Raw genomic sequence first — 12,639 nt, forward strand, 5'->3', positions numbered from 1 at the left:
CTAGACGTCTTCTGGGACTTGGGGATGTCATGGCCTTGTCAGGGAACGCGGCCAGCGCGAACTGATGTTAGCCAATAGATCTGTTACAACGATACAGTATGACTGGTTATCATGTTAGGAACTGGAGTCACAGAATGATCTGCTTTAATTATATTAAAGATATAATACTAGTCTAGGAAAGGACTATGGTTATATTAGTAGTATATTATTATTAAATTATTAATTTAAAATATTATATTACTAGTCTAAAATATTAAATAAATAATTTAATAAAAACCATGTAATTAAAGGACTGTCTTTATAGTATTAAATAGTTTTAGCTTACTGTTTATTATCTTTGGAAACCAAGCTACCCTACCTTTTAGTTTTTATTTAGTCTTCTGTATAAGCTCTTTAACCCTAAGACTTGTACCTTCTACTTTTACGCATAGAATATCCTTAAATCCTACCGGTTTAAGACGGATCGGCAGGCTTTATCTGACAACAATATATTTATTAATCTAGAATTTATTTAACTTTAAATTTCTTATTAATATCAATTACTTTATTATGGTTGTTTTCTAGATTTAGCATTAGTTTAAGTAATAAAATATAAAATACTAGGTATACTTGTATTTTTACTAGTGATAATAAATAATAGTTATTTATTAATAAGTTTTTTTAATCTTAAATAACTTATATTTTATTATATTTAGTTTATTACTTAGTTATCTACTTTTAGTATTATAAAAAATTATTATTTATTATAGGAGATAAACTCTTTCTTCCTTTTTTAAAAATACTATTTATCTGGGGTTAGCCGCGCCTAACAAACCTGGCGAACCCCAATCCGGCCATATGTATGACCGTATCCATCCCGTGGGATAGAATAGAAATGTTGGATATACAATGTGTATCCTATAGTACCTAGGAGGCTTAAACCCCTGCTTCTTCCTCAATATTCAATTTATTCCACTTGTTCAGAAAGGATTCCATCTCTGAGTCTTCAACCGAACGATCTCCACCTGTTTTGTGCATGGAAATCAGGTTTGGATACAGACTGCGAAACTTTCTTTTACCCTCCTTGTTCCATATCTTGTCCTCGAATTCCACGAAGAGAGCATCGACTTCAACCGGAAGACTTATGTTGTTCTGTTTGGCTGAGCCTTGCAGCATACGGAGAATTCCTTTCATGATAACTGACTTCCGCGAGATCAAACGGGACATCACGCACAATTCAATGAAAGCATTCCGATTGCCCAGGTCGTCTAGTTCCTCCAGTAGAGTGAAGAGGGATATACTTAGCCAATGCAGAAGGGTTGGGTTTGCGTAATCAATGCCCCACGCTGACCTTTGAGTCTGCAGAATTCGTAATACGGAATGAGCAGAGTCAATGCATATCTTTTTTGCGTCTTCAGGGCTGATGCTTTCCTCATTCGTCTCTTCAGTATTAACCGGGTACTTGAGGTGGCCCCAGACAATCATGAGAATTGTGTGGTAGAACATGCTGCTCACGAAGTCAGCACGTAACATAAATCACCCCGGAGAAAAGCGGACACTGACTGCAAACAGAGAATATGGGGTGTATTCGCATTTTCCAGCTGCATGCACTCTGGTAAAGTCGACCTCCATTTCTCGAGCTTGTCGTAGATATGGCTTATGGCCGCTCCAAGGTCCGGCCGCTGATGCTTTACATTATTGTCAAAAAGGATCTTGATCGCTTCGCTGTTGATCACGCTCAAATCGCGGAAACTGTTCACCATGCATGAAGTATGCGCAGGTGTCGGATCGTCTTGACGAGGGTAAGGTAACCAAGTATCGTTCATTCGATCATGGCTAGACGTGAGACGGGGTCGATTTGGGATTGCAATGTCGTGGCCCTTCATAAGGCACATCCCGGCCAAACTGTCAACAGTCTTAGCATTGACTATTTCGTCGGTTCTGAGAAAGAGAAAGGACGTACTTGACAACATTGTAAGCACCCCATAAAGCAGTATTTACGGCGCGACTTTGCGGAGACATCGTGATAGCATGCGTTGCTTCGTAGTGTTCTACCATGCCTGTGATTTGGCCCACATACATCCATGATACCTTATCTTTGCCCTGTAGTGCTTCACTGCAAGTTCAATTGAGATTGTTAATTTATCGGTGCATAGAAAGAGAGAGTGTTGAGCTTACAACACAATTGATATGCCAATGCCCTGTATAGTGGGGATATCGACCAAGCCTTCTATCTCCTGGTACTGTCGCTTGGCTTCTTCATAGAAATGAAGACCCTTGGAGTTGGGGTCACTGGGGTCGGCATATGCCTCGAGATAATCAGAGTGCATCTGGACTTAATGTCAGCATAACCACCATGCCTCTCAGGTGCAGTAGACTCACGCATGCTATAGCCAGTATACAGTTCACCAAGAATGGTGAGCAAAACTGAGATTGCAGGTCCCCCAGATTTGCATCCCTCATGAACGCCTCCTTCTCTACGAAATTATAGAATGTATCAATCCATGTAAAGAAGACAGAGACAAGATGGCAAACAAGCTCGTTGTCATCTGTCACAGAAGTCCATGGCTTCGCTGGAATTTGATAGTTAGGTATGTCGATAAGTCGTTGAATATCCAATGCTCTGTGTGATGCGCCGGTCGGATAGGAAGTTTCAGAAGATACAGCCGTGTCGTCTGTCTGTAGTAATGCAGTCTGGCGATCCATATAACTCTCGATCTCTTCGAGCCCTGCTTTACTTCGTATCAGGTTGAATAACGTCGTGGCTTCGTCATGGGAACTGTCTTGCAAAGAGCCAACGAGGCGTAGGAGTGTCTTTTGAGTAGATTCGAGCTCCTCGAGTTTGCGCTTCAGGGATCCTTTTTTTCTCATGTCACTCTCCGGGTTCAGGGTACAGTCTGTTTCATACTTGATACAAACATCGCATGCCGTGGATCCTGCCCGGAATATACACTTAAACGGCTATTAGCTCGATTGGGGGAAATAACGACACAGGGATGATCTTTAGAAACAAAATAACTACCTTGGCCTTGCGTTCCCTGCAAGTCTCACACGCATTGGAGGCCTTCTGCCTCTTTGGTATGACGCGCTGGAATGCATTTCCTGAGTCTGACGGTTTTGGAGCAATGGACTTCATATTAGGAGCCGTAATTTTTTCTCTCTCTGTCGATAACCACGAAATGTTCGAGCCTTCGAGGCGGGCCATCCGGACCTATTAATTTACACCAATACATGCAAAGAAAGGTTGATTACAAGAATTTCGGTAGGATTCTCTGGCGGAAAACACTTCTGACCAATCGGAAACTCTTCCATCAAAGGCTCTGATGCGAGTGGAGTTTAAAAGCAGGTTTACAGATACAGGACCCACAAAGTGATGTTGTCAGCCTGGACTTATCTCTGAGATTACTCGGCTAGGCCAGTCGGACAGCGCCTCGTTCGTTCAATTGATCGATCTATACTATCGCTGGATATGATATATCATCTCTGGAGGATACGCGATACGATGTTACCCCTCTCTTTCGGGATTAAATGAGGCCTCTGGCCAGTTATTTAAACTCTATACAGACTGTACTTAGAAGATCAAGACCTCCAATATTCATTCGTTTATACCGATTAGTCATCCGATTCACATCCACCAATAGTAGCCACCTCTCTCGCTCTCAGATGTGAAAGCAGTCGACTGCACTGCAAGGCCCCGATTTATTTATTATTACTAGGCCTAAGTTACCCAGCCAGCCTACTTACCTAATTTGTTTTAGTTAGTAGTAAATTATTCATCATACTTTTTAACACTCTACGCTAATCTACTAATATAAGTAGGCTTATTAAACTTATTATACTAACTATTATTATGTAACAGCCTAGGATATAGAGCCAGGTACAAAGCAGAACACTAAGGAAAAAGGGGATGGAACAGTGGTTAATCTCTAGGTTGTATATCACAAAGACTAACTCTTAGCCAACTAAGCTATGCTGGGGGTTGGCCTTAGATACATGGGGGGAATTAGTTGTGATGTTGTCAGGGAACGCGGCCAGCGCGGACTGATGTCAGCCAATAGATTTGTTACAATGATACGGTGTGACTGGTTGTCATGTCAGGAACCGGAGTCACTAATTATCTGCATTAATTATAATAATACAGCAGTATTAATATAATAACTTCTTGGCTGTTATATTAGTTAAAGTAAAGTAATATAATAAATTTAACCTAATATACTTGTTAAAATAAAACACTATAATTAATTTATTAAGTATTATATATTTAAAGAACTATTTTTATAGTATTAAATAGTTTTAGTTACTATTTATTATTTTTAAAAACTAAGCTACCCTATGTTTTAGTTTTTATTTAGTCTTTTATATAAGCTTTTTAATCTTAAGACTTGTACCTTTTACTCTTACACACAGAATATCCTTAAATCCCACTAGTTTAAGATAAATTAACAGGCTTTATTTAATAATAACAAACCCTTAGCATAAAAAATTTAAAAATATTACTATTATTATGGGCACTTAGACTTTTTAGGCACAGCAGGCTATTATAGCCTGTCCTACCCTTGCTTAAGAGTTAAAGTATATAAAGGAAGTAATTATTATATTAGCTAATAAACTTAACATGTTAAAGAGTTTTAAAAAAATTAAAGTTAATTAAGTAAAATTATTTAAAAAAAGAAATTATCCCTGCAGAGTTATCTAATATTAATAAATATATATATTTATATTAATAACCTTAGTGGAGCTAATAAATATAATAAAGTTATATTTACAGGCATGTACCTTAAGGGACCTATATTTAATTAATTTAAGCTATATATGCGTGACTTTTAGGAGCAGGTTGCAAAAAATAAAAAATTAATAATTAAGAAGATCTTTAAGAATTATAAAAAGTTTAAAGCCTAAATTTTTAAGGTATTTAGTAATTTAAATCTTAAATAAACCGCCTAAGGTAAAATAAACATATTATACCAAGGTAAATAACTTATTAGTAAATATACTGTGAAGTTTTACTAAATTACCTTAAACTTAACCTGGAACAAGTTAGCTCTTATATTAAAATATTATAAAGAATTTAAAAGTAAGACTAAGGATTAATTAACTATGCTTAATAATTTACTTAATACTCTTAATAAGCTTATTAAAGCAGCGTTATAAATAAAAACATGACAGGATAAACATTGGTATAAGAAATAGTAAAATAACATGCATAAAATAGGACAGAATAATGTCAGATAAAGCCTGCTGATCTGTCTTAAACCAGTGGGATTTAAGGATATTCTATGCGCAAGAGTAGAAGGTACAAGTCTTAAGGTTAAAGAGCTTATATAAAAGACTAAATAAAAACTAAAAGGTAGGGTAGCTTGGTTTCTAAAGATAATAGATAGTAACTAAAACTATCTAATACTATAAAGACAGTCCTTTAAATACATGATTCCTATTAGATTGTCCATCTGATATTTTAGACTAGCAATATAATATTTTAGATTATTAATTTAATAATATTATACTGCTGATATGACCGTAGTCCCTTCCCGGACTAACATCATACCTTCAATATGATCGGGGCGGATTATCCATTGACTCCGGCCCCTGATGTGACAGTTGGTTATACCGTACCGCTGTAACGAATTCATTGGCTGACATCAGTCCGCGCTGGCCGCGTCCTCTGACAAATAAGCAGAACCCATAATATAATAAAAATAAAAATATAAAAATAAATACTACCATTACCACTGGAGAATAAAAGAATGGCAAGAAAAAAAAGTAATTTAAAGAAAAATACTTTAAATATAAAAAAAATTAGGCATATTAAGAAACACTATTAAACAAAGCATTAAAATCATAAACCGGCTATTTATAATTTATAAATATACACTACCTATGTAATAACTAAACCCAATTTCCTAAACATCACGGAGGAAGATATCCTTAGGAATATTATAAAGTAATAAAAGAAATTAATATAATTTATAAATAAATTAACTAAATAAATTAGCTAAGTATAAAAGAAGGTCTAGTAAAATATAAAAAACCTTAAGAAAATTAATAAAGGAATACTTAAAAGCAGTGATATTAACATGCAAGACTTAAAATTAAAAAAAATAAAAAAGTTAACATTATTACTAATAATAAGTTAGAAAAACAAGCAGGACGCTACACGGGTCTTAAAAAAAGGCTAAGTATAATATTAAGTAAATATAAATTACCTAAAAACAAGCCTCTTAAAAATTAAAGAAAAAATTACTTGCAAGAAAGTAATAAGATCCCTTTAAAATTAAAGAAAGAGTTTTATACACCTTTAATAATTTTAATTAATAATAAAATAGTTATAAATCACTATAAGACTTAAGAAATATAAATATAAACCCTGTTTAGTAGTAATACTAAAAAAGATAAACCTTGCAACTGTAAACCAGTATAAGCAGTTTACTAAAAAGAATCTAGCCACATATAGCAGGATTATATATTAAAATATAATAAATATAAAAAATAAATATTCTTAAAATGCCCTGCTTATGGGCATGTTAACATTAAATTCGCGGAAGAGTATAAGCAAGTATTAAATAAATAAGAAATAAGCCTATATAGTAAAGTCTTAGGTCATGTGAAAGATTGCTCTTGTAAATACTACCCTAAGTTAAGCAAGAAGGTATACCAAGATATTAACTAGATAAAATATTATAATAATAAGTATCCATAGCACCAGAAAATAAAAAACTATATTATTAAAAACCGCAAGCACCAAGAATTATTACATAACTAAACTATAATTACCCTCTAGGTAATAGCAAATATAATTATATAAAAATAAAGGCAAGATACCCAAACCATGCAAAACTTAATCACTATAATTATAATATTTTATATTACATACTTTACCAAAAAAACAGGCCAGTTTTAACCAACATAATAGGCTAAAACATAATAATAATATTACTACCGGCATTAAAAAGAAGTTACGCTCTTCATGATTAAGAATAACACATTAATTATTATTATAGTATAATTAAATAAAAAGCATGTAAGAATCCTACTAGACTTAGGGTGCTCTAAGCAGTTTATTAGTAAAGAATTTATTAAAACATACTAGTTAGTAACTAAGCTTACAGGGGAATACTAAAAAATCTTTAAATTTAAAAATAAGTTAATATATTAAGGACCTAAGCTTATAACTAATAATATATTAATAAAGAGTGGCAAGTACATTAGGAATATTATATTTAAAGTTATATTAATTATATCTTAGGAATTTTATAATGCAGTTATTAGGATAACATGGCTTACTTAATAAAACCTAAATATTAACTAGATAACTAGAGAAGTGCTAGTTAATAATACTTAGTTAAAAATATAAAAAGAATAATAATAAAAGACATAGATTTAAGTTACTAAAAAAGCATCAGGGGAAGCTCTAGAAAAGTAAAATAGAAATAAGCAGTAAAAGGTAATACATAACTTAGGATTAATAAAGACTAGAACATAATAAGAAGCTATATAATTAAAGCCTAAAGAAGAGTATAAAAAAGAACTTGCCAAAGTGCTTAAAAAACTCCTAAAGAAATACCACGGATATATTAAATTATTTATAAAACCTAATTACTAATTACCGCAGTATAATAGCTGTTACAAAGCTATAATACCCTTAATACCTGGAGAAAAGTTACTGCAGGTACAGTAATACTAAAAATCGCCAGTAGAACTACAAGCAGAAATAGAGTTTATTTATAAGTTTAAAAAGGCTAGTGTAAGGCCTGGTAGGCATGTGATGCCTGAGGCTTACAAGGCCCCGGTTGCGCTACTTAATGGGTTCTAGGGAAACCGCAAGGTAACTTGCGGTTTATGTGGTCTTTTGGTAAAAAGATTTATGAAAGTCATGTGACCCTAGCACAAACTCTTATAGCTAGATATATCCACAAGTTAAGATTATATATATTCTTAAGGCCTATGATAATGCCAAAGAAAGATAAAAAAGGCGCATAGGTAAAGAATAAATAATTAGTTATTAATTATTACCTTTTTAATAAAGTAATAGTTAATAACACTAATTAAGTATTATATATAAAATAAAAAAAAGATCTCCTACAGGGAGCCGTGATCCTAATAATTTTTAATATTTAATAGGGTTACTACAACTTATAAATGCATGCTAAAGATATTCACAAAACAGTATTTCTTATAAATATAGGATTATATAAATAGGTTATTATACCTATGGGACTAAAGTAACTACCAGCTAAATTTACTAGGTATATAACTTATATACTAGGAAAGTTTATAAACAAGATTATTATTATTTATTTTAATAATATTATAGTTTACTCTAAAACTAAGGAAGAACATAATGCCCATGTAAAGAAAGTTATGCAAGTATTAATAAAGGCAGGACTTATAATAAGTATTAATAAATATATATTTAATATAAACAAGATTAAATACCTGGGTATAAAATATATAGCAAAAGAATAAAAAATTAAATAAAAAATAGTAAAAAAAATCCTAAGGTACCTAATATTAATAAATAAGAAAGGAGTTAAAGGATTCTTAAAACTTTGAAAATATATATAAAAATACTTATTTACTTACGCGCGTGACGCATGACTACTTACCCAACTATTATAAGATAATAAACCCTTTATATGGGGATAAGAATAAGAAAGAGCAATACAGTTTATTAAAAAGAAGATTAAAAAAACACCTATATTATAACCTTATAACCCGGAGCTATAATATTATATAAAAATAAATATATTTAAAGAAGCCATAGGGATGGTCCTTAAATAAATAAATAAAAATAAGAAGTTATAACCAGTTGCATTCTTCTTATAATAAATAACAAATACTAAATAAAGATATAATACTTATAATTAGGAAGTGTTAGTAATTATAAAAGGATTTAAAAAATAAAGATATTACCTTTAAGGAGTAAAACACAAAGTTATTATTTAAACTAACCATAAGAACTTAACATACTTTATAATAATAAAAGAACTTAATAAATAACAGGTTAGATAAGCTTAACAGCTATTATAATATAACTTTTAAGTTAAGCATATTAATAAAAAAAGAATGGCGCCACGGACGCGCTAAGCCGGAGACTAGATTATATAATTAAAGTTAAAAACCCTGAGATAAATATCTTTTATAAAAATAAAGATATTTTTAAATTTAACCAGGATGCCGAGCTAGCTGCCGTATATATAATTAATAACTATAAGTTTTTAGTACAACTCAAGAAGGAATAATAAAATAATAAATAACTTTAAATATAAAGCTGGGAAGCCTAATTTAAAAAAAAAAAAAAGTAACAGGGTACTCCTCTGGAATAAATTAATTATAGTACCTTAAAGTATGGTTTAGGAAGTAATTAAATTACATTATAATTTACTATTAAAAGGACACCAAGAAATTAAGAAAATAATAAAAAAAATTTAACAAGCATATTTCTTTCCAAGGATACACTAACAGGTTTAAGACTATATTATAAAGTGTAATAAATATAATTAAAACAAGCTATCTTAACATTAACTATACAGGAAAATGCAAATACTAGATATCCCTGTAAAACCTTGGGAAAGTATTACTATTAATTTTATTATAGGGCTACTATTATTTAAGGATCCTATTATAGGACTTACCTATACTAATATAGTTATTATTATATATAAACTTATAAAGTATATAATTATTAAACTAGTTATAAAAAATCTTACTGCGGAGAAACTAGCGCTGCTAATACTGCAAGAAGTATTTATTTAGACTAAATTATTAAAAAAATTTATATTTAATAAAGATAAGCTATTTACGTCTAAGATTTAGGAAACAATCATAAAAGCATGCGGAATAAGTTAAGATATGTTAACCACGAACTATTAATAAACAGACAGACAAACAGAAAGAATAATATAGTTAATTAAGTAATACTTATAACATTACCTTAACTAAAACTAAGATAACTAGGTTAAAATACTGCTAATAGCATAGTTTGCTGTTAATAATATAAAAAATGCCATAATAAATATCTCGCCTTATTATGCGAACCTAGGAAGGAACCCAAGGATAACATAAATATTATTATTAGCTAAAAAATAATTAAAATTAGCCTTAATATAAGTTAAGCACTTAAATATATTATATAAATTACTTACACGAGATATTAGGTGGGCTAAGGAAAAGATAAAATTTTACTATAATAAAAAGTATAAGAACACGCCACTCTTAAAAAAGGGAGAAAAAGTTTATCTCTTATAATAAATAATAGGAAAGAAAAATTTTAATATTAAGAGTAAATAACTAAGTAATAAACTTAATATAGTAAAATATAGGCTATTTAAAATTAAAAAGAAACTTGCTAATAATAACTATTACCTATTATTACTAGCATAAATATAAGTATACCTAGTGTTTTATATCTTATTATTAAAATTAACACTAAATCTAGAAAATAATTATAATAAAGTAACCAACGCTAATAAAAATATAAAATTAAATAAATCCTGGACTAACAAACACACAAGGGTTAGATTTAATACTTTATCCGCTAGAAGGGCTACTTACTAAAGAATAATTTATGGGAACCAGTCAGGCACCTTAACTACCCTAAGAAGATTTAGGAATTCTAGCAAGAAAATGGTTAAAAAAAGGGTTATTTAATAAAGGCATGGAAAAAGCCTCCGCAGCGTGGATACTACCAAGGGAATCTTGTGTAGAAAAGCCCTCGCCGCTTATTATAATAGCTAACTAACTTTATTTTACTATCTTTTTAATTTCCTTTTATTTCCGCTCCTCCTCCTTAAGCCTCTCGAGCTTGTTTATTTTTTTTATTTTATAAGAGATAAAGTTACTGGCATGTTAGTTAAGAAGCTATTCTTACTTTTAAAAATAATAGAATTTTATAAGCAGGAGCTTTATTTATTTTTAAATTTTAGATTTTTTTAATTAAAGCTCTTGTTACGCCTGAATAAGATATTTTTACTTTGTATTTAAAAAAAAAGCTTTAAAGCAACGCATTTTTAATATACTCTTATATACTTATTATAGTAACTTAAATTTTAAGATTTAACATAAGATTTATTTAGGTGCGAGCATTAAATATAAAAAGTAACTATTATAAAATTATACTTTTTAATTTAATACTTAAGGTTATATTTTTAAACACCTGAGCTAGAAGCCATTGCAAAGGTTAGTAAATAAATAATATTAAGAAAAACAGGTAATAGGAAACTTATCTAAGGATCCGGCGCCTACTTATATTCTTTAGGAACAAAGAACCCAAGAAAGGGGGATTATTAGGGAACATGGCCAGCGCGGGCTAATATTAACTAATAAATTTATTATAATAATACAGTGTGACTAACTGTCATGTGAGGAACCGGGGTCGCAGGATATTCTGGATTAATTATAATAAATAATATAATGCTAGGATAGAAAGGGACTACAGTTATATTAATTAATATAATATTATAAAGCGGGTGCTTTAACAGGATATAATAAAGGTTATATCAGGCGCTTTATAATAATTTAATTTAGTTATATATTTAAAGGACTATTTTTACAGTATTAAATAGTTTTAGTTATTATTTATTATCTTTAGAAACTAAGCTACCCTACCTTTTAGTTTTATTTAGTCTTCTATATAAGCTCTTTAATCTTAAGACTTGTACCTTCTACTCTTGCGCACAGAATATCCTTAAATCCCACCGGTTTAAGACGGATCGGCAGGCTTTATCTGACAACCATGTTCCGTTCTCCTCGTGTCATTGAGCCTCCTCCGCCGCCTGAGGCTGACATATTACTCTAAAGTTTAGTGAGTTTTTAACACTAAATTGATATTTAAATTAGGATATTAATATAAATTTTGGTATTTGGAACTTATTTATAAAGCATTGCTAGCTACACTTTAAAAACTGCCTTTTTATAGTATTTACTAGTATTTTAAGTGAAATGTAGTTAAAGTAAGGCATTTAGCTACTAAAAAATTCTTGTCATTAAGCGCCTTAATACTGAATGCAGTATTTTACATGGGCTGACCGTCATATTGGAGGGAGTGGTATAGAACTGGCAAATAGGCTGTGGTACTTGTGTGACTTGGTTTCTGAGGGCTTTCTACCGCTTGATGATTGTGATATGGAGTTACTAGACGCACTAAACTACGCTTTTGGGATAATCAGAGCAATGGCTGCGAGAAGGGCCTAACCACGGCAGTAAAATATATTTCGGACTGGCCTCTACTTAGTCTTCGATTAAGGGAAAGGATATACACACGTGAGGCGGGGAACTAATCAAAAGCATGCTGACACAGACGGAAGACTACCGTTGGCACCAATCCAACAAGTTATACAAGTTTGCCATGATCAACCATGGTTGGCCTAAATGAAGATACCGCGAGTGTAAGCGGCTTGATAGCACGTAAATGGGATATTATACATAAATAGGAATCCTTAACATGAAGAAGCATCATTGGTCTAGTGGTAGAATTCATCGTTGCCATCGATGAGGCCCGTGTTCGATTCACGGATGATGCATTGTATTTTTAATTTTTGCTTTGTATAATTGCTCCACCGCAGTACTTTCCCAAGCTAGATCTGGGCAAAGTAAACGCAATTTCTCCTGCCAATTCTCCTGCGGCTACCTTCTATACGGCCCAGTCAACAATTCGAAGCTACG

At 31.5% G+C, this 12,639-nt stretch overlaps 1 protein-coding gene and 1 non-coding gene across 2 annotated transcripts; one reads left to right on the forward strand and one right to left on the reverse strand.

Moving 5' to 3' along the window:
- Positions 1-778: 778 nt before the first annotated feature.
- BDW74DRAFT_188479 (Zn(II)2Cys6 transcription factor) lies at positions 779-3,115 on the reverse strand (the record flags this gene model as incomplete). The annotated part of the gene is made up of 6 exons (XM_073731729.1): positions 779-1,486; positions 1,543-1,884; positions 1,943-2,095; positions 2,158-2,309; positions 2,362-2,931; positions 3,002-3,115. 6 exons carry the CDS (start codon positions 3,113-3,115, stop codon positions 916-918), a joined length of 1,902 nt encoding a protein of 633 aa, XP_073587221.1. The 3' UTR covers positions 779-915.
- Positions 3,116-12,426: 9,311 nt separating this feature from the next.
- BDW74DRAFT_t63 lies at positions 12,427-12,497 on the forward strand. The gene has a single exon. It is a non-coding gene; the product is annotated as a tRNA-Gly (tRNA).
- The last annotated feature ends 142 nt before the right edge of the window (positions 12,498-12,639 follow it).

The sequence above is a fragment of the Aspergillus multicolor genome, assembly GCF_047715735.1.
Source record: "Aspergillus multicolor strain CBS 133.54 unplaced genomic scaffold BDW74scaffold_4, whole genome shotgun sequence".
NCBI lineage: Eukaryota > Fungi > Ascomycota > Eurotiomycetes > Eurotiales > Aspergillaceae > Aspergillus > Aspergillus multicolor.